General features: G+C 39.4%; 1 protein-coding gene across 3 annotated transcripts in view; it reads right to left on the reverse strand.

Moving 5' to 3' along the window:
* Positions 1-24,311, reverse strand: part of LOC134575465 (alpha-2-macroglobulin-like) — a 312,276-nt gene that overhangs the window by 53,811 nt on the left and 234,154 nt on the right. For all 3 annotated transcript variants that reach the window (XM_063434760.1, XM_063434759.1, XM_063434758.1), the window contains exons 15-19: positions 22,111-22,260; positions 12,979-13,122; positions 10,095-10,230; positions 4,560-4,671; positions 4,233-4,458 (exon numbers count right to left, since the gene is read on the reverse strand). In XM_063434760.1, the coding sequence (XP_063290830.1) occupies positions 4,233-4,458; positions 4,560-4,671; positions 10,095-10,230; positions 12,979-13,122; positions 22,111-22,260 (768 nt within the window). The remainder of the gene's footprint in view (positions 1-4,232; positions 4,459-4,559; positions 4,672-10,094; positions 10,231-12,978; positions 13,123-22,110; positions 22,261-24,311) is intronic.

The raw sequence follows: 24,311 nt of genomic DNA on the forward strand, positions 1-24,311 counted from the left end.
AGTGATGCGCAACCATTATTGCCAGAGGATGTAGATAACAGGGATATGTCTCAGTCAGGCAGCATTACACACATGGACATATGGTGTGATGATGATGATGATGTTGTACCCGCTGCTGCTTCCTTTGCTGAGTTGCCTAGGTCAAAAAAGTCTAGATTACCTCACCTTTATTAAGATGAATGAGGGATGGATCCCAAAGGGACTGACAGTGGGCAATACATTCGACTAAAAAAGGCCTGATGAGGGGGACGTAACAGGGATTAAACTGATAAGAATAGTACTACTTAACACACCACTCCTATCTGGTGGCACATTACATTGCACGCGCAGTGCCCCAAATTTGAAGTAGGAGGACCGACCAAGCATCTTTTTCCATCTCCCGGTTCCTAAAATCGATGCCATATACACGTCCCCTGATAGGGGATGTAACAGGGATTAAACTGATAGGGATAGTACTACTTAACACACCTTATAATAATGCAGAGAAAGGCAGCGCAGAGAGACGAGTCTGAAGAAGAGGAGTAAGAGGAGGAAGGTGGCTTTGAGGAGGTGGAAGACCAAACACAGCAGGCGTCCCAGGGGGCTTGTTGTCACCTTTTGGGGACCCTTGGTGTTGTACGTGGCTGGGTGGAGGAAGAGACCTTGAATGACATCAGTGAGGACAAGGAACGGGACATGGCTAGCTTGGTATCCAACCTTGTGCAAATGGGGAGTTTGCGGTTGTGCAAATGGACTATTTGCGGTTGTTTGCGGTGCATTAAACGGGGAGTTTGGTCTGTCACTGTGAAGCAGGCATAACCCTTACACTACCTGATTGATACAACATCATACCTGATGTTTTAAAGCATGTTATTCCAAACAATTTAGGAATGTTAGGTGATTTATGCCCTTTATGGATTAAAACCAGACTTTGCATCAACTGTAATTTTCCATGGGAGAAAACAACTTTTCCATCACTATTGTGGCCAGAAAGAGTCCCTGTGGGTTTTAAAATTCGCTTGCCGATTGAAGTCTATGGCGGTTCACAACATTTGCGGAAATTCGCGTTCACCATTCGCGAACGGAACATTTTATGTTCGCGACATCTCTAATTACAGTCAAAAAAGTTTTTTTCTTTTTAAATGCAAGCTATTGTGACACCAGATATGAGTGGTGACACTGGGCAAGTGGGCACAGCATACGCTGTGAGCCTGACACACGCTGGCAGGCAGGCAACTGCAATTAGATTACACAGGAAAAAAAAAAGCAGACTGATGTTCTAGCCCTAAAAAGGGCTTTTTGGGGTGCTGTCCTTACAGCAGAGATCAGATGAGTCCTTCAGGACTGTAGTGGACACTGAATACACTAGCCTAGCTATCCATTTCCCTATTAAATCAGCAGCAGCTACACTGTCCCTCCTCTCACTAAGAATGCAGCTTCTGGGGGGGGGGCAGGGCCTCGCCAGCATGGCGGACGGACGTGCATGAAGTGAGCTCCCTGCATACAGCCTGCAAAGTGATACCCACAGAGGGAATAATACCTTTGGAGGTTGCTCACTGAACACTTACCTGTTCCTGAACACCAGGGAGCTTACCCGATCAAGTTTGTAGCAGCCTATGACTACGCACTCTTGGGGTTCTGTGGCAGGGAGAAGCGGCCGATCTCCCGGCCTGGAGATCTCATCGTGTCTGCACCTCATATCTACAGTCCCATTTCCCCCCCCCTCTGGACCAGTGGGGGTTATCCCGGTCCCCACCAGGGAAATTCTAACGTAACCCACAAGGCTAAATGGCCCCTACTCACCCTGACAAAATGAGCCATCGTGTCACAGCTAAGATGGCCGCCACTCCGACAGAGCAATCAAGTCCACACTGGGAAGCTAAGTTCCATGCAGCCTTTGATGCTCTCTGTGCAGCCTTCTGGAATCGGATTGAATCACGGCAGAGGGCTTTGCTACTCACCTCACCTAGGATGGAAGAGATCTCCAGAGGTGCCCCAGCATTGTGCTCTCCTTTGGAACAGAGAGCCAGGAGGGATGGCACGCCAACCAGCCGCCCACGACTGAACAGGACCGATCCCATACCTCACAGGTTACTTATACTGAAGCTGGAGGGCTGGGGGGTGACCAGGCATCTTCTTGCACAGTGGACTGGGCTCGGGGAGCAAGGGTGCTGATGCGCCGACCTGCTGACCCTCGTGGTCTGAGCGATCCTCTGGTGCATCCGGCAGGCGGTGGAAGCACTACTAAGCGGCACATGTATGCGAGTAGAGACGACCACTCTCTGAAGCATGTCAGAGGAATTGGCTAAAACATCTCTGCTGCTGAGAATCTAAAATGCCCTTGTTATGAGGTGTAGTCAGTTGTCTAGCATTTAACAGCACTCACTAAGTGGTTATTTAGTCTACTTATTTCTAGTTTTGATATTCTGATTCACACATGTTGATCTATAACTGGTGGTGTTAATCCCCTTACCCCTCTTCAGTTCAAGCATGTGTATTCAAACTTACGAACATTCTCAACATGTCTGACGATTTCCCTATGCCATGCTTTTCACTTATATCAAGACAAGTTTACCTAGCATGATTGTTTTATATTTTAAAAATGTGCAGTTCCTCTTGACATTTTGTTTCATAACTCTGTATTTTGTTTCATAAGTCTGTATTCCAACGTTTTGCATTGCACCATATGTCATTGTCACTATGTGAATGTTCACTGCACTTTAAAAATAAAGAATTAAAAAAAAAATGAATGCAGCTTCTGAATGAATCTAAAATGGATGCTGTCCAGGAGGTGGGAGGGTCTGCTAGGGAGGGCCTGCTGCTGATTGGCTGGAATGTGTCTGCTTACTGTGAGGTACAGGGTCAAAGTTTACTCAATGATGATGAATAGGGGCCGACCAAACATTGCATATGTTCGCCCGCCGTGGCGAACAAGCTATGTTCACCGGGAACTATTCGCTGGCGAACTATTCGGGACATCTCTATTAAGCTGTGAATTTACTGTTTAATGAAAAGTGTCATCATTTATTTTGTACTATGCTAATTTCATTTCTCATTTTATCCCTGTGTGTTTTTTTTTTATGATGAGGTTTCTTCAATTACATTAACTTTTGTTTTCTGATGTACATTACAGCCTGCATTATAGGTTTGTTTGTTTTTTTAGTATAAAATATGAGACTATTTCATCTTACTACTATATTGTTGGTATCATAAAACAGTGTTTGCTATTTATTGCAAATAGTTACAATAGGGCAAGTCAAATCTATGACACTCTTTTTACTGAAGTAGAGAATGGAGACATATTGGTCCTGTGATGCAGATGGAAAATAACAGATGAAAATAGTATCTTGTAATACCTGTTTATTGGACCAGCAGAATTCTGACAAGCGTAACTCTGGGTACCTCCGCTAAGAACCTTATCCTGATCCCACAAAGCAGTTAGTGATTATAACACTCACCCAAACATTAGCCAAGTCTTGATGAAGGGTGAACATAATGAACACTTTATTGAGGACAACACAAGTTTATACACACACTGGCCCCCAGCATGGGGTCTCCAGCAAAACTATAGCTAAGCTTGCCCAGGCTTCTCTGTGTCTGTGAGAGGATTGTAACACACACCACTAATTCAATTATCTCCCATACATGCAGGTGCCTGAAACATATATGCCCCCAATTTTTTTTAAACATTGAGAACCCTCACATATGTGGTATCCTTGGATAGCTCATCCCCAAGCACCCAATCTGTAAAAATAGCGCTCTGATCCCAAGTCTGTAGCAAAAACGCCACTTTGTTAAAGCTTTAATTGGCCACGACTAAGATTTAAGGCAAAAACAGTTCCACTCAGCCGGCATTAACATATTGCTGGTTCCCCCTCGAGCCTGGGTTGGCATGCCGAGGTTTGCCAGGTAAATTTGCAGTCAAAGTGCTCTTGCTGGGGGTGCCTGCCAAAGATTCAGAGAAGCCATTTTGTGTGAATATAAGTATGTAAAGTGAAAAAACAGATTGTTCTTCACAATAAGCTTTCAATAGATTCTCCCTTTCTCAAGTCTAAAGCATTTCTTGAGAAAGAAGGGATCTCCTGAACATTTGTCACTCCAATTTTGTTAGTCCAATAAAAAAGGTACTACAAGATACTAAGTGCATCTTTGTTATTTCTCTAGAATTTTATCACACATTTTCTTTCTAATAAAGTTTTAGTTTAATAATGTCTACTTAATTTTAACACAAATGATTAACCTTCATCCATTACCTTAATACACTCCTTCAGGTAATTAAAGACAGTGGCTTTGAGGGTGAAGGACTCTTCACGGACAACAGAGTATGGAAGTGTGAGTTCCACAAAGAATGGCTGAAATGTTCTAAGGGTGGCTGCCGAGGAGATTCCAAAACCATTGGGTCCCAAGCAGAAGGCTCCTGCATGCCAGTCCGTGATGGTGTCTGGGGCTGTCTCAAGGAGCTCAGCACTGCCTGAGTCTCTGTGACATAGATCAAAATAATTAGACATAACACATCACTGTGATAAAGAGTTACTACAGCATCTAGTAGACAAAATAAATAAAACGGTGCAGTTTCTTACCCTAAAAGGCTTAGTTGCCATAGCCAGGTCTCAGGGAAGTATTGTCTGACTTTTTCCATCTTTTTTGGCTCATCTGGGATGTTGTACGGTGCAGACATTAATACAAAATTATCTAAGATAAACTAAAATTGATGAGTATGCAGCACTGTTACTGAATATAAATATAGCAGAATAGAAGTGTGGGTCTATCATTCTGCACTAGGCCCAATATGCAGACTTTGCAATGTGACTTCACACACAGCCCAGCTAAATGCTAACAGAAACAGCAGCACGGTGGAACAGCTATCTCTCTATAGACCACGTATTAGAAAACCACTTGCTTCTACAGTGGATGTTACCTCTGGTGAATCAGCGTCTGAGACTGAACAGAGTGGACCCTCAAGAGACAGACCCACATTAAAAACATTAACCAGCAGAGACTCAAGTGTGTCTTTTTTAGAGCCAGGATTGGGACTAACAATAGAACCAGTAAACGGATTAAACCGTTCAAGAGACAACACAGGAACAGACCATTTCTTTGCATGCAAATAATTCACCAGGAGGGTGGAGAAGGGGAAGAGGCACTGGTCTCAGTGGTAACAGATAATCCAATTATCAATGTATTAACAAGATTTTTATCTGACATTGAAATCAATTTATTGTCCAAAGGACTGCTATTTGTACCTATGTCAGGGGGACATGTTTGAATGGGAAATAGACCAATACAGATGCAAAACTTTGTTTAGCAGACTATTTCAAATCCCAACCAACATTTGACAGCAATATGGAAAAGGAATCCCTAAGACTCCTCCCTCATCCAATGCATCCTTTAACCCCTTAAGGACACATGACATGTGTGACATGTCATAATTCCCTTTTATTCCAGAAGTTTGGTCCTTAAGGGGTTAAAGTCTTCTGTCAGAACATCAAAACAGATAGCATGGATCTCCTTACAAAAAGAGACACTGGCAAGTTTAATATCTCAAAAACTGAAAGAGAAGCCTTAAAAAAATTATCAAGAGACATGTTGAAAGCTATTCAAAGGGGGCACTATTGTAGTCATGCAATATGAAGATTATAGAACAGAAATTGTCCTATATTTAAGTGTACAAATAGAGATAGACCCCTTTCAAGAATTTAGTTGCACTATAAAACATACCGTACAAAGGGGTTTGGAAGCAGGATAGCTAACAGAACAGGAATATTAATATTTACTTGAGACCCACCCCAGATGTCCAGTAACATACACATTGCTGAAGGTGCATAAAGATCCAGTGCACCCTCCAGGATGCCCAATAGTGTCTCTGCCATTGGGGGCTTACTGGAACCCATCGGTTAATGGATTGATCAGAATTTAAAGCACCAGTGGTGGCGCTACCCACCTGAGTCAACGACGGGGGGCAGTAATAGAGGCATTAAAAACAATTGCATTACAAAGAGAGGGAATAGTAAAACACCCCATTTTACTATTCCCTCTCTTTGTAATGCAATGGTTTTTAATGCCTCTATTACTGCCCCCTGTCTTTGACACAGGTGGGTAGGGCATCTAAATCAATTACAGATCCTCTAAAAGACAGAACACGGTAAACAATTCATTTTCTCCCAGACCTTACACCTGAAGTCATGAGAGGTGGCATCTATGATCAGGGACAATTGGGACTTACTAAAAAAAGAAACTACATACCCCCATTATGAGTTATAGAAAGGCTAGAAATTTAAGAGACCACCTAGTCCACATAGACCAACATGCACTAATTTGTAAAGAATTGCCCAACAGCAAAATGGGGTGTTACCATAATTACGGTTCATGGGGATTGACCACGTCCCTGCATCATTAAGAGGGGGCAACCGTGACTTCCAACTTCTACTTCTGCATGGTCTCTACAAAAAGAACCCATTCTATTGCTTTCGTCCCAGAAAATAAATGTTCTAATGACCATAATGGTCATAGAAAGCTTAGTGGCAATGATTTTTCATATTGGTCATTGTTGCTGTTTTTCCTATTACTCAAGTTTCTTTATAATGCCCATTTTTGCATAATAAGTGACGTTGTTTTCTTAATTTTTTGGCCCTTTTATTATGACATGAGGATTTATTCTGCTTGATTTTTCATAGAAATATTCCTGCCATAGAATACTTTTTATGGTCTAGATAAGGCGTAGGCAACCTTCGGCACTGCATATTTTTTGGACTACACCTCCCATGATGCTTTGTCAGCATAATGGGTGTAAGAGCATTATGGGGAATGTAGTCCACAACATCTGGAGTGTCGAAGGTTGCCTATCCCTGGTCTAAATTCTATACTATTATGCTTGGCTCTTTCTGGGTTTAAGTTTGCTCTTCCACAAATCTAGTTGCATTATACTTCAATTGCTACATATGGATACTATATCATTTAAGTAATGTAGGATGTGTACGTGACAACTATTTTACTTGCTGCATTAATTGTTAAATAACAATCTGCTAAATTGATATGTGTAAGATTGATATCCTTTTGAATACTACATTTGTGAAAGCAGAATAAAGTACATTTTTTTATTTATTACCAAGTCCTTCAAGTGCACTCTTTTTGGACATATATGAATTGGCTGGAGATAGCACAGAGGCAAATACAAGACAGGGAGCAGCGAGTGCAGGGTACAAGGCATTATACAAAAAAACAATATGTGCTGGCACTCAATTAAGTGTTAGGTGCCGGTATTCGATGTATAACCCCACAAAAACCTCCTAATCAATATCATAAACAAAATATGAATACCGCACTCAATCAATGACATTAAATGATAGTTAAACCTATGTTCAATTTCATAGTATTTATTTGAAAAGCTTTTAAGAATAATTCATAAAGATGATGGTATTTCATCAAAGTAACACAAAATTCATCCTATATACACCAACTATATACATATATCTAGACACAGTATCCTCCTTTGTTCAATGAATAGTTCAAAGTCTGTATATCTGTACACATTAATTGGTGATCTTAAGTGCAAAAATAAAGCAAAAAGACGTGTGGGAAAATGAAAAAATAAGACCGTGGGGCCATCGAAGGGACTCATATGTCCCGAGCGCGCAGCCCATTTACAGAAAAGCCCTATGATTGACTTCGCCCATTCACAGGAAAGCCCTACGATTGACTTCAATCTACCTACAGCAGAGCCTTACGACTGACTGCATTCACTACAACAGGATTGACCAGCTACCCGTGGATTTAGGGTGGCGATCACTTTAACAACCATCAGGAATTCGTTCCATCCCCTCCATACAGACCATCTTACACAGACTACAGAATCTTCCTACAGGACACAGCATAAAGAAATAGACGACATTGGTGAGATCAACCCACAGATAGTGGGTAATATATAGTGCACTATATACTGGACTGCTACTTATCAGGACCTTAGCATTTTGCATTTTTTTTCATTTCATTTTTTCATTTTTTCACTTTTTTCATTTTTTATTTTTACTTTTTCTTATATTTTTTCAACTTTTTTCATCTTTTACACTTTTTTTCGATTTTCCTAGAGTTTTTTCTTATCGTTTCACTGTCTTATTTTTTCATTTTCCCACACGTCTTTTTGCTTTATTTTTGCACTTAAGATCACCAATTAATGTGTACAGATATACAGACTTTGAACTATTCATTGAACAAAGGAGGATACTGTGTCTAGATATATGTATATAGTTGGTGTATATAGGATGAATTTTGTGTTACTTTGATGAAATACTATCATCTTTATGAATTATTCTTAAAAGCTTTTCAAATAAATACTATGAAATTGAACATAGGTTTAACTATCATTTAATGTAATTGATTGAGTACAAGGCATTATATACATATGTATATGTGTACATACACACACACACACATATATATATATACAGTTGCAAGAAAAAGTATGTGAACCCTTTGGAATGATATGGATTTCTGCACAAATTGGTCATAAAATGTGATCTGATCATCATCTAAGTCACAACAATAGACAATCACAGTCTGCTTAAACTAATAACACACAAAGAATGAAATGTTGCCATGGTTTTATTGAACGCACCATGTAAATATTCACAGTGCAGGTGGAAAAAGTATGTGAACCCCTAGACATATGACATCTCCAAGAGCTAATTAGAGTGAGATGTCAGCCAACTGGAGTCCAATCAATGAGATGAGATTGGAGGTGTTGGTTACAGCTGCCCTGCCCTATAAAAAACACACACCAGTTCTGGGTTTGCTTTTCACAAGAAGCATTGCCTGATGTGAATGATGCCTCGCACAAAAGAGCTCTAAGAAGACCTATGATTAAGAATTGTTGACTTGCATAAAGCTGGAAAGGGTTATAAAAGTATCTCCAAAAGCCTTGCTGTTCATCAGTCCACGGTAAGACAAATTGTCTATAAATGGAGAAAGTTCAGCACCGCTGCTACTATCCCTAGGAGTGGCCGTCCTGTAAAGATGACTGCAAGAGCACAGTGCAGACTGCTCAATGAGGTGAAGAAGAATCCTAGAGTGTCAGCTGAAGACTTACAAAAGTCACTGGCAAACGCTAACATCCCTGTTAGCGAATCTACAATACGTAAAACACTAAACAAGAATGGATTTCATGGGAGGATACCACAGAGGAAGCCACTGCTGTCCAAACAAAACATTGCTGCACGTTTACAGTTTGCTCAAGAGCACCTGGATGTTCCACAGCAGTACTGGCAAAATATTCTGTGGACAGATGAAACCAAAGTTGAGTTGTTTGGAAGAAACACACAACACTATGTGTGGCGAAAAAGATGCACAGTACACCAACATCAAAACCTCATCCCAACTGTTAAGTATGGTGGTGGGGGCATCATGGTTTGGGGCTGCTTTGCTGCGTCAGGGCCTGGACGGATTGCTATAAGCAAAGGAAAAATGAATTCCCAAGTTTATCAAGACATTTTGCAGGAGAACTTAAGGCCATCACTCTACCAGCTGAAGCTCAACAGAAGATGGGTGTTGCAACAGGACAATGACCGAAAGCATAGAAGTAAATCAACAACAGAATGGCTTAAACAGAGTCCTGGCCTCAACCCGATTGAGATGCTGTGGCATGACCTCAAGAAAGCGATTCACACCAGACATCCCAAGAATATTGCTGAACTGAAGCAGTTCTGTAAAGAGGAATGGTCAAGAATTACTCCTGACTGTTGTGCACATCTGATCTGCAACTACAGGAAACATTTGGTTGAAGTTATTGCTGCCAAAGGAGGTTCAACCAGTTATTAAATCCAAGGTTTCACATACTTTTTCCACCTGCACTGTGAATGTTTACATGGTGTGTTCAATAAAAACATGGCAACATTTCATTCTTTGTGTGTTATTAGTTTAAGCAGACTGTGATTGTCTATTGTTGTGACTTAGATGATGATCAGATCACATTTTATGACCAATTTGTGCAGAAATCCATATCATTCCAAAGGGTTCACATACTTTTTCTTGCAACTGTATATATATATATATATATATATATATATATATATATATATATATATATATATATACAAAAAAGAAGATTTCTACAAGTAGCTCACCAACGTCATCCATTTCTCCTATAACGCGGTTTAGTACAGGTTTTCGGGCCATTGTTCTACTATATGCAATACCAAAGCGATGACATTCTACAGGCTTCTTAATGTTCGCACTGGTAATTATTTTCAAGCGCATGTCCTGCAATTCAAAGGAGAATTATAACCATTAGATGTACAGAAATTTACATTATTGTTTTCTAAATGCCTTCAGGACAGTGGACCTAAAATCTACTAAGATGTCCCAAAATTCCTCCTGTTCTTGTAATTTTTTTTTTTCTAAAAATCACAAAGCTATAAACTGCTCCCCTTGCTCAGACATAGCTGGCCTTAATGGAATGGCCAAGTGCAACTGGCCTTAGGGAACTGTGCTGTTGAAAATATGCCAATTCAATTATAGTTCGATGCAATTCTTGTGTATGTCTTAATGCGTTTTCTTATTGCGGTTTAAATATCCTATTTTTCCTGTGCATCTCACTGCTCCTACCCACATGTCTTCAGTGTCCTGTCGCCATGTTTCTTGACGTCCGATGCCTTCACCTAACTGGCTCCTGAGGAAGTCTGCACAACCAGTAGGATAATTGCATTGAACTACAATTGTATTGGCACATTTTCAACAGCACAGTTCCCTAAAGACCAGTTGCACAGACCCTGCACCTACCAAATAAAAGAGATTTCTAGTGGATCCCCTTAGAGTCACCACCAAGGAGTCTACTCTAGAAACTCCTCCACAAATTGGGACTTTGCTGGATTCCATTGCAAAGTGCATGTGCACATATATCTTATACGTGCCACTCCTTTTCTGAGTTTATCATATATGTTTTCATCTTTTTCTGAATGTATTAAACAGTATTATACTATGTTTTTCAATTTTCTTTTTTCTATAACTTCTACCTAAGCTGTGAGAAGAATCCCACATTGGGTATGTAGTTTTTAGTGTGATTTTACACTGGTGTCTGGTTTATTTTTGCATTTATTTGGCTTTATTCTATATGTGACAAAAGTCACCTCGTCACTGTCTTTTGGAGGGGCCTGTTTGCCAGCCTCCTACCCTGTGACTAAGGCCCCTGTTACAAATCCTAGTTAGAACCACTGTGTGGGCCCTTTTTAAACTTGTATGGCCACACTTTGAACTTTCAAAGTGGCACTTCGAACTCCCAAACTTCAGAAGCCATTCAAAGTGCCATTCGAACACGTGGCGGCTGCCATCTTGTTTAGTCGAACGCATCCAGCGGTGTTTGATGGTCAAGTGCATGGAACTCAAATCGGACACTTGATGGCACGAACACCGCTAAACTTTTACTTTCCATGGAGGTTTGGCTATTCGAACGGGAGTCGAATGGCGTTTGGTAAAAAGAAAGCCACGAACAAGAGACACATAATGACATTATCCACAAACTGCTATATTCGGTATTTCAAACGGTATTTCGAATCTTCGAAGTAGACCGTCCGCACAGCCTGATTCTCTGGAACTGTTTGGGCATGAAACCATGCATGCGGTCGGTAAAAATGGGACTTCCATAGATTTCCTGAACCCCTGAACTGATCTGGGTGATTTTTGGATATGTTGGTCACCCAGATCAGGGCTATCAGGAGATATAACAATTGTGGGGATTTTATGTGTTTTTAAATTATGTGTTTTTTTCTGCCTGGAGATAATTGGGTTAATTCAGTATCTGCCTCAATTATCTCCCTGGCAGAGAGGAGGAATTGTATGTTTGTATTGGGAGTGTCACACTTTGTAACCTTGTTGTTATTGGTTAAGTTTGTGTCCCTGTTCCCAACAAGGTCAATGTGGGCATACACCTTGCTTGGGGACTTGCATAAAAGGCCAGCTGTGGCTTCCATTAAACAGAATGCTGTAGCCCAGCATGAAGTCTTGGCTCATGTTTGGGGGATTGGAGAACTACATACACTCTGGGGATTGCTATATCACAATACTCCCCTGAGTATAATCACTAGCTGTTATAAGAGCTGTTCCTGCTACACTCTCTGGACTAGGAGAGGTCTGGAAGCTGGATCCTGGTCTTTGGTCCACGGTGGGTGAAGGACGGCGAGACCCCAACCAAGCTGCAGCGGTTCTTGGAATCTATGGTGGTTATGGTGTTCCATTACAATGCTTATGGTGCTCGCAAGTACTAGGAAGCAGTGATTGACGGGGGTACCCTGTTGGGTGCCAGGCGGTCCGTCACACTATATATATCTGGTGGAGTGTGTTCCTTTTTTTGTCAAAAAAACTAATGTCTGAGCACTAAATGGTTAATCCAATGAAGATCTAAAGCAGATTTATTTGAATTAGAAATGCAACATTTTGACTCCAATGAAGTTTTATCAAGCCAATTTCACTGTTTGTGAAATTACATATGGTCTGAACACTGGAACAAGTTTCTCCTCCCCCTATGAAACATGTAATCTCTACTTTAACATTAAATAAAACATATGAATTCTTAACTTACAAGATGCTGGACCAACTGGACAAGACTGAGAATATCGGTGCCATGAAGGCATTGAATCAACTATATTTGTTCTGCTCAAAGCTCTTAAAAATGTATGCAGTCGGATTCCAACACTTCACGCCATATTGTTTTTCTATTTCGTATTACAGATCTATGGCAACTGTTGTAAATAATGTAACTAAATTTGCTGACAACCAAAAAGTAAAGCATTAAACAGTTAAACATTGTCTGTTTGTTGTATGTTAGTATTGTGTTTTATCCTTTATTGAAGGTACCTTCAGTGAATGCTATAGGTCATAATGGGAATTCATTAGAAAAATATTATGCTAAATTGATCATTTTTTAACAACTGAATATATATAATTCTATTTAAAAAAAAAAAAGGAAAAACATAATAAATAAAACTTCTAAGCTTTTAAACGGGACATACTTGCCTTAAATAAGCTGTAGACATCTATGTAATTGGTGCGTGATCGTGAAAAATATCTATGGGAGTATGATCTTCCACAGGAAGTTTCACGTTCTCCTACTCGATGATCATAACCACCAAAGTCATTGACAGGGAATAAAGAGTGGACCTTTGAAAGGAATAAAAGCAAGGTGAAATGAAAGATGGGAAGGTTTCAAGAACTCTGTTTGATATATGTTTAATGTCTTTATTTCAGAGGATGGAAAAGACTCAAATTGTGAGCATTTCAAATTTATCAGATATCAGAGATCCCTCATAAGACATAGGAGACTCAAACTGCCCCACTTGATTATTGCAATACAAACAGCCATTTAACTAAATAGCTCCTTGTCAGTATCAGAGATCAAATATTTAAATGCCCACGTCCCTGCAATAAAATGGGCTACAGACTGAAATGGATTTTTTTTTTTTAATAAAAGACAGTGCAGATTAGGCTGAATTTTAGCCACCATATTAAAATGAAGAAAGAAATTGAAGGAATTTTTAAAATAGTAACACTTTTGGATTGGCAAAACCATCCCCCAGCTAAACTATGTCTTCCTCTACATAGGGTCATTGGGTGAGTGCATGAGGTGAAGTGGGCAAAGCCTAACAAGTCAGAGGTCATGGTGAATTTCTGGGGCTAGAGTCTATCTTTACCTTATAATAGTAATAAAAATTAAGAGTCGAACTGATCATAAACAAGCCTGCTCACTTATAAGGTCATTTTCTACCTTAAAAATCCTAATGTACTTAACTATGACCTCTTTCCCTAAGGCATTAGCTTATCTAGTGGACTAATCCGAATACATTAAGTGTATGTTTTTTTTAACTTTGTTTAATAATAGTAACTTAAAACAAAAACCAAAGAGAGTTAGCTGCGTACTATCCCAAATCCCTTTGCACATTTATATAACTTTTCTAGGATCACTCTAATGGCTATTCGAGTGTAAGCTCACCTGCCCTTTAAAGGTAAACCTCATGCTGCTACACTAACAATTCTTGGTTCTTCCAGCTAAAACACAAGTATCTCTAATGGGACAAAAAAGGATATTCTTAAGAACCCTTATACACTTATTAACCCTTAGTAGGGCACACATGGGGTGGGTGGCAGTACTGTATCATGGCTATATAATAAAAAAGCAAATACAAACACCTAACATAAGCCATGTTACAGTGTTGCCACCCACCCCACGGGTGCCCTAATAAGAATTAATAAGGGTGTAATGGTTAACAAGAATTCCCTTTCTTGATTCATTAGAGATATATAAAAGATGTGAATGAGGTAAGGGCTGCGCCTGGGGCTGGTAACAGTAGTCTATAACAATAAGGACCAGACCAAATGGTCTAAATGAAGATACAACAACAAGTAGGCCTATGCAGATAATAAAACAGTAGAGACTGAAAAGTCTCACTAAGGCAAAATAATAAAATAGGGGTTTAATCCTCAGGAGTTGATCCAGCCGGATAATAAAATATAAAAAGTCAAATAAAAGTCATATAAAAGTCCTAAAATATCCTAAAAAGTGCAATCCTAAAATATCCGTTTATGTGGAGAGACAAAGGGGAAACAAGAGAAACAGCCGATAGTGTAATATAGCCAGGATCTAATGGTAAAATAGATAAAATGAAGGTAATAAACTTACATTTGGGAGAGGTGTAACCAGCTCTGGAGTGAAGGGCGTTTAGCTGTATAATCCCCGCTAGAGGATATAGTGGAGAGGTGCATCCGTTTATCCGGTCTGATTTTTTAATCCTCCAGGATATATAAAAACAGCAATAGTTCTCTCAATATATAAAGAATGAGTTATAAAATTTAGATATAAAATATACTCAATAAATATAGAGCAGAAGGTACTTCTCTATTAACACAGCGTTGTTGGAATAATCCCCACCTCGGATTGCTTGAGTACAGGATACAATAAAAATGCCAGGGAGAGTAAAAATAAAACGTGTATATAAAATACAATAAAGGAGAATTGGTACAGGAAAAAAGTAACCAGAAAACTTATTTAAAAACCATTAACACATTTCACCTTACAAGGCTTCTTCAAAATGGTATAAGACTTCATACCTGGCATAGAGAGTTTTATATAAGGATAGGTAAATTTAAAATTGGCGCCAAACATTGGATCAGCCAAAAGAGAAACTGATAGTAAAAAAACGTAGTGTGACATGTTAAAAACAAATAAAACCTATATGGCTTAATAAAGTAGACAGATGTGAACATAATGATAAAAATACACATTTAAAACAAAGCTTGTATATTAAGATATTGATGAAAACGCGGCATCACGTGACCGACATTTATTTGGAGCTAAGCTCCTTGGGAAATGTAGTCATGCGTTTGAATGCTAGCCGATGTGAGGGGGCATGTTTGGGCATCATATGAGGGGAGGGATTAGATGAGAGGGAGTTGCAGCGAGCGATATGCTCTAGCCGCATACAGTGAAGGACGTCAGTGAAGGAGAGGGGTTGAGAGGGAGGTAGGATGCGGCGAACTTCATGATTATACCGCTCAGGGTGGGGATGATATTGCTTTTGATTATAATAACAAAAGTGGTGAAATTAAAAAGATTATTAAAAAAACATTGGCACATCTTAAGACATGATGACAAACTTAGCCAAATTATACCTGAAATGCCTAATATACATTTTAGAGGAGCTCCTAATTTTAGATCAATTTTAACAACGAATTTTACCAAATAAATCATGTATTGTATGCAAAACCACTGATTCTACTGTACCGGCCAAAACCACATAATTTACTTCAAATAGGACTAAAATGACCTACAATATTAAAGAATTTATTAACTGCAATATGAAAAATGTAATGTATCTGCTTGAATGCCCATGTAGCTTCCAGTATGTTGGAATGACCACAAGGTGCTAAAAAACTAGATTGAGCGAACATTGCAGAAATATTAAAAATGGATACTTAAATCACTCTGTATCCAAACATTTTATTAATCATAACAAAGATACTAAAATGTCAAAATGTATGGCGATTAAAAAATATATTTTACCTTGGAGGGGAGGTGATATAAAAATGTTTTAGGAAAAACAGAAATGGAATGGGTCTAAAAGTTACAGACTCTTATTATTATTATTATTATTATTATTATTGCTATTTATAAAGCGCCAACATATTCCGCAGCGCTGTACAATCAGTGGGGGACGTACAATATACACAGACAAATACGAGAGGTAGAGAGAGCCCTGCCCGTAAGCTGATATCTAGCCATTGGAGCTCTTTTATACAAAGTGCTTGGCTAGATGGCCCGTGAGCTTACAATCTAAAGGATACCATGGGGATTTGAGACAAGAGGTAGCAGGGGAAGTTTGGAGGTGATGGCTGAAAGAGTTAACAGAGAAGCAGCTATTGGTAAAATACAAAGGGAATGAAGAGGTAATTGAGTGAAAATCCGCATGCTATATATTTATAAGGAGCCGGGGTGGGAAGGTGGGAAGTGGGGAGAAAAAAATGCAGTCTTCACTGGGTTGAATGTGAAGTGAGGCCTGAAGAAACACCCCATGGTTTAAATGCAGACTCAGACCTGTTCAATTTCTTGTAACTATATAGATAGATACCAATATTACCATACTTTCATACTGATTTATGTTTTATACTTTATATTTTATGTTGTATTTCAATTTATTTGATGCATATTTTATTATAATAAATATACTGTTATAAGAAAACCAATGTTACCAATTTTCATATATTGTATATGTTCCTTTAAATCCTGTGTATGTACAAATGATGCCCTATTACTAGAGTTGAGTGAACACGAACTGTAAAGTTCAGATTCGTACCGAACACTAGGTTTTTTGGACCCTGGACCCGAACACGGACATATCACTGTACGTTCGGGTTGAAGTTCGGTGTTCGGCAATTTAATGGCGCGTTTTGAAAGGCTGCAGGGCAGCCAATCAACAAGCGTTTGACTCATGTGCCCTTAGAAGCCATCACAGCCACGCCTACTAATGGCATGGCTGTGATTGGCCAGTGCAGCATGTGACCCAGCCTCTATATATAAGCTGGAGTCGCGTAGCGCTGCACGAACATGAAGTCTTATTAGTGTATGGAGAGGATGTTGCCGCGGATAGGGACAGCTTAGGAAAGAATTCTGCAAACTAGTACATTAGTGGGGTGCACTTAATATCGGAGAGTCAAATAGAAGCTTCAAATACTGTGGTTACATTGGAGTTTTAAAAAGTAAATTTTTTTTGGTGCTAAATAGTACATTAGTGGGATAGTACATTAGTGGCATGCACTTCATATCTGAGAGTCAAATAGAAGCGTCTAATAGTGTGCTTACTGCCCAGTTGTAAACATTCTAATTGTTTTGCTGCTAATCTGCTGCTTACATTGGAGTTTTAAAATGTCAATTTTTTAAAAAACATATTTTTTGGTGCTAAATAGCATATTTGGGGTGTGCACTTCATATCTGAGAGTCAAATAGAAGCGTCTAATAGTGTGCTTACAGCGCAGTGGTTGACATTCTTATTTTCTGGGTGCTAATCTGCTAAATAGTCAATTTTGGGGCGTGCTCTTCATATCTACAAATCATGCTACACCAAAATTAAACAAGTTTTAAAATATGTATGGGCCAACCAGTGGCTGTAAAAACAGTTTTACTGGTTACATTCATGACTACACACCAGTGAACAGGACCTTCATGTAGTGTGTTTTTTTTTTTTTTAAATCATACAGCACCCTCTCATGTGCTTTTCGGATGTCATATTGTGAATTACCAATTTTTGCGTAGCCTAATTTTTTTTTTTTTTTAAAAAGGGAAAAATAAGTGTTATTGTGATCGCTTCATATATATTTCTATATTGTGTAAAGACACAACTACAAAGTTAAAAACCAAACACCAAAACAACGTGCCAGACAATCTACCTGTGCATGGCTAGTGTGATACAATAAATCTACATTTTAAAAATGCAATAACCCACAGAAGATGGGCGAGAATTTTATTTGCAAATGGAACTTTGATTCAAATTTACTACATCGGTAACTTGTAATATTGTTTCACACATACAACACTTGTTACACAGATCTCAGTGATGGAAAACAGATTGTTATATTCTACACTAGAAACTACCAGATAACAAACTGCTATATTTAACCCCTTAAGGACACATGGCATGTGTGACATGTCATGATTCCTTTTTATTCCAGAAGTTTGGTCCTTAAGGGGTTAAACCAGTTATCAATAGCTAAGAGGTACTTAAACACTATTATAATTCTGGGGCAATACCCTCACAAGTCAAACTGAGAGGCCAGTTTATAGGGAAAACTGTTGCCTGGATACAATTCTAAAACAATTTCCATATGTCCTTTGCAGACTTTACATGCTGGAAAAACACAGGTGCCGACTGCTGTGGCTTTCTGCAGTGTGCATACCGGCAAGGAGGGCAGGGTTGAGGATGATGTGAAGGATGATGAGGTCCTAGACCCCACATGGAATCAAGGTTATGCGAGTGACGTGTGCAGTTTGGAGGAAGAGAGGCACCAGCATTGGGTGCAAAAGCGGAGCGGCCGTCCTCTAGCGCTCGTCGGCATGTATTAGCTCAAGAATTACCAGTTATCCAAGTAATACATGTAACGATCAAAGGATCCATAATAGAGTTGAGCGAACCCGAACTGCAAAGTTCGTACCAGATTTAACGATCCATTCGTAGTTTCACAGTGACGTGGGCAATCCGGTGACCAGGACCCAGACACTGTCTGGGCGGCGGTCGGACGACCGGGACCCAGTATGCCTGATGTTGAAGTTAGGAGTCACAGTGTGGAATGGATTAGCAGGGTCTGGTGCAGGGTAACCGCACGCCCCCTGGTGTTGAGCAGGACCCTGATGCAGCTTCAGTAAAAAGAGTACATAATACCAGAAGCCATCACCATACTGATCCGCAACTCGGAACAAGATGTGACATTCACTGCAGCGTAACTTCTGCCTTCCCGCTCACCGCCTCATGAGACTGTGCGAGCAGCAGCAGGCGATAGTGGAGTTTCAGCTGCAGCACGCATGGGTCAGTGACTCTGCACCAGACTTCCCTCCAATTGATCAAAGTTAAAGGATTTCAAGTACACTCATTACATTTACAGGGCCTCTAAAGAGTCCTGTATTGTTATTTGTCGTCACTACGTTCTCGCGTCGGGAGTTGGTCATTTGCGTGCCTGCTGCCTTCCTTGCATGTGGTAGCCGTTTCTCAGGGTCCCTGTATGCAATGGAACCCTGATTCCCAGTTACCCGTGGTCACCATGGTAGGCGCAGAAACTGGCATTGAAAGTTGATATGGATGACATTCAAATGCAAAGTCGCCATCACGGGGATGTGCGATTGGCCCAAGGTTCTCTAGAGTCAACAAAGTGCCTGCGCAACTATAATGTCAACAGCTACTCTGCGGAACAGAATCATGGCAGTTGCCGAATAAAGCTAAGTCTATTTTTTTTTCACCATTTGAATGAAGTCCCTGGAGTGCTTTTTCCTACTTGATATTTATAATTATTGCTGACAAGCACCGGGCCATAACTATTATTTTACTGGAGTGCAAGCATTGGACAGTATATATATATATATATATATATATATATATATATATATATAAAAAAACAGTGTTGGCTACCTCATCCTCCTCCTCCACCACCGTTTCCACCTATACCACCACGGTCACCGCCTCCTCAACCTAAGGGTCACGTAGTATAAACTATGTACACAATGGCCGAGGCTTGTGAGGCCTTTTCTTCATGCATCAGGATTTGAGCTCAGTTTGAACAATGAAAGAGAATACCCTGCACTCCAACCCTCTCTCAAATGGATAATTCTGGTGATCTTTCTGACAGCCATGCTTTAGATTTTGATTTATGTTCTTCCAAAGCTAAAATCAAAGATTCCATCTAGTGCTATTTTATGGCTCAGCTGTATTTTTAATTGTTATGTTATTTTAAGTGATTTCCCTATCCACATTTGTTTGCAGAGCACTTGTCCTACTCTTACCCCCATTTTACTTGCTTTTGCAGCTCTCTAGCTCTTTCCAGGAGTTCTTTAGAGCCATTTTTGTGGTCAAAAGTTTGGGTCCCCATTGACTTCAATGAGTTTCGGGTTCGGGGTCAAGTTCGAGCCTGAACCCGGACTTTTTTTCAAAGTTCGTCCGAACCCGCCGGACCCGAACATCCAGGTGTCTGCTCAACTCTACCTATTACCCTTTCCCCCTATACACCTTTTTGTCTCACCATTTGTTATTTTTCCCTCGCAATATGGCAACAGTATCTATATTCCCCTCCCAATATGGCTGTTCCTGTTTACTTTGACAGCACATTCATTCTGTGCCGCCACCTATCATCCTCACCCAGTGCGGCATAATCATGATGCTTGCCGCATCCTACCTCCATCCCAACCCCTTCCCTCCCCTCCCCTTCACTGATGTCCTTCACTGTAAGCGGCTAGAGCATATCGCTCGCTGCAGCTCCCTCTCATCTAACCCCTCCCCTTATATGATGCCCGAATACGCCCCGAATATGCCACGCTCACGCCGGCTAGCGTTCAAACGCACAACTACATTTCCCAAGGATCTTAGCGCCATATAAATGCTGGTCACGTAATGCCACGTTTTCATCAATATCTTAATTTACAAGTTTCATTTTAAATGTGTATTTATATAATTATGTTCACATCTGTCTACTTTATTAAGCCATATAGGTTTTATTTTTGTTTTTAACATGTCACACTACGTTTTTTACTATCAGTTTCTCTTTTGGCTGATCCAATGTTTGGCGCCAATTCTAAATTTACATATCCTTATCTAAAACACTCTATGCCAGGTATGAAGTCTTATACCATTTTGAAGAAGCCTTGTAAGGTGAAACGCATTAATGTTTTTTAAATTGTGTATTTTAGCAATAAAAGTTTTCTGGTTAGTTTTTTCCTGTACTAATTCTCTTTTTATTGTATTTTATATACATGTTTTATTTTTACTCTCCCTGGCATTTTTATTGTATCCTGTACTCAAGCAATCTGAGGTGGGGATTATTCCACCAACACTGTTAATAGAGAAGTACCTTCTGCTCTATATTTGTGAGTATATTTTATATCTATATTTTATAACTCATTATTTATATATTGAGAGAACTATTGCTGTTTTTTATATATCCTGGAGGATTGAAAAATCAGACCGGATAAACTATATCCTCTAGCGGGGATTATACCGCTAAACGCCCTTTACTCCAGAGCTGGTTAGAGCTCTCCCAAATGTGAGTTTATAACCTTCATTTTATATATTTTACCATTGGCTATATTATACTATCGGCTGTTTGTCGTTTTTCCTCTTTGTCTCTCCACATATACATATATTTTTACCATCCGGACGGATCAACTACTGAAGATTGCACCCCCACCATATCCCGATATATTAGTGAGACTTTTATATGACTTTTATTTCATTTTTATATTTTATTGTCCGGACGGATCAACTCCTGAGGATTACACCCCTATTTTATTCTGTTGTCTTAGTGAGACTTTTTACTCTACTTTTTTATTATCCGCATAGGCCTACGTGTTGTTGTATCTTCATTTAGACCATTTGGTCTGGTTCTTATTGTTATAGACTACTGTTACCTGTTTTCATTAGAGATATATGCCTTTAGCTGAAAGCAGCAAGGTGAATTCTAGAAATAATTTGACTGCCCATCTAATATAATGTCAATGTCTCTTTAAATATCTTCAGACCCTAAACAATGCAATACTAGCACCTGTTTTTCAGACTCTATATATGCGTATATGTCTTTAGTGTTTGAGTTGCTTGTGTGCACAAAACTCTCCCAACAAAGGAGAACTCTATCAATATTCAGTGATACGTAATGTTTTAAGACATTGACAGAAAGTACAGAGAGGAATGTATTTAAGCAGTAAAGCATGAGAGAAACATATAAGATAAAGAAATTGCACTAGATTAGAGAATAAGAGCAAGATAAATAAAATAAATCACAGATATCACATGCAGGATATTCAGGCAGAGACAATGGTGATGACAGCTATGCAGGATGTTCACAGTCGTGCATTTCAATGCTTAACATTGACTACAATTCAGTATTTATCCTTGAATATCTCACTTTATCAGCTGTCAGCTCTCTTTCAGGTTTCATTAACACCACGCTCTGATCCACAACCCTAAGGCCACAGAGGGACCCAGCTTCTGCCTGAATCTGTAAGGAAACATCTGATCCAGGGAGGACTTCATCTGGAGAGAAGCCAACAGATACCTGAAATGAGAGAAATAGAACACTGGAATAATTGTAGACATGAAAGATAAATTACATTACTGTGAGATAGGTAAATTGCACGATTTCGACTATATTCTACAATTGTAGAATATTCCACAAATCCACATTTTGGTGATTGTTTTGCATCTTTTCTTTTTCCATAAAACATAGTGTTTAATGTCTAGATGACATCATAAGGTTATTGGAGTTGTCAACACTAATGCTGTATAGACATGTGCAATTAGTTTCGGTCCGAATATGAATTCGGACGAATTTCGGGCAATTCGTACATTCGGGTACTTCCGAAGGGCCGAATTGCCGAAGTGCCAGGTTCCGAAGTTACCAAATTTCTGAAGTGTCGAAGTGTCAAAGTGCCAAAGTTCCGAAGCACAGTATTGCCTAAATTGGTCTTTCAGCCAAATTTACTAATACTAAGTAAAGATTTATATAGAAAATGTACTATAGCGTAACCCCAAAAGTAGAAACGTGCTATCACCAAGAGTGTATCTCACTCAACATAAAATATAAGAAAAAAAAAAAAAACACAAATTAGCTAATCTAGCTTAGAAAAGCATTAAACTATTTTTTTAGCTCATGTTGCTTTTTAAAGCTATATTAGCTAATTTGTTTTTTTCTTATATACTAAGTAAAGATTACTTAGTATTAGTAAATTATGCCCCTACTCGCTATACCGCAAGTAGGGGTATGACTATTAAGCCTGTGGCTGCTCAAGGTTAAAAAAAAAAAAAAGTCCTCCCCCCTCCCAAGCCCACACCTGCAACCTATTGCCCCCCCGGCCCCCACCCCTGAGCGGTGGGTGGGGGCACTAAATATTAATAAGGGGGGGACCTAATGTCCTCCCCCCTGGCCCCCACCCCTGAGCAGTGGGTGGGAGCCCTAAATACTAATAAGGGGGGGCCTAATGTCCTCCCCCCTGGCCCCCACCCCTGAGCGGTGGGTGGGGGCCCTAAATACCAATGGGGGAACCTATTGTCCTCCCCCGGCCCCCACCCCCAGGAGGGGTACCCTATTTTTATTTTTTTTTTAACAGTGAGCCACAGGCTGCTCACTGTTAACTAGACATGCCCCTACTCGCGGTATAGCGAGTAGGGGCAACATTTACTAATACTAAGTCATTTTTACTTAGTATTAGTAAATTTGTCTGAAAGACCAATTTAGGTCTTTCAGCCTTTTGGTAGATAACTCCCTAATACCGTGGCTGCAAGAGAAATGCCGAAGTTGCCGAAGTGTCGAAGTTGTCGAAGTTGTTGAAGTGTCGAAGTGTCGAAGGCGAAAGTCCCGAATTTTGGAATGCCGAACCGAACCAATAATTTTCCCCATGCACATGCCTAATGCTGTATTAGTATTATAATGTGTTTAATTATAAAACAACTTTGTGGTTTGTACATATACACACACAAATATATATATTGTTCAAGTAGAGATTGCAGCCGTATTAGTCCAGTGATGAAGATGTATGAAACAGATCAAATTTGTATCTTGTAATACCTTTTTTATTATTGGACTAACATAATTTTGTAATTACAGGCTTTCTGGAGAACCTCCCTTTCTCAAGTCTAAAGCATTTCTGAGCAAAGATAACGCATAGAATTCAAAGTTGAGTTGTGATACAAGGGTTAAAGCGACATGAGTGCAGATAAGGTACAGGTCTGATAGAAAATAGACACCGTTCTCACAGAGGGTCATAAATATCATGTGTGAGGAACAGAGAGTGATCATATGAGTGTCTATTTTCTATAACATTTTCTATTAAATCATATGAGTGTCTATTTTAATAGTAATCATTATTATAGTTTATATATTTTATCTCAAAAATAAAACACATATTAAGTATGACAATGAAATCATATTAAAAATGCCCTATTTTCAAATATTTAAAACACCATTACAATCTATTGACTGGCAGTCTTCCAAACTGTATTTTTGCTTCTTTAGATAGATAAAGATGAAATAAATAAACTAAAAATGGAATGAAAAACATTGTACAAATTATTAAATGTCAATATAAAGACCTCTCAGATGATTTACTC

The sequence above is a fragment of the Pelobates fuscus genome, chromosome 10 (assembly GCF_036172605.1).
Source record: "Pelobates fuscus isolate aPelFus1 chromosome 10, aPelFus1.pri, whole genome shotgun sequence".
NCBI classification, from domain to species: Eukaryota; Metazoa; Chordata; class Amphibia; order Anura; family Pelobatidae; genus Pelobates; species Pelobates fuscus.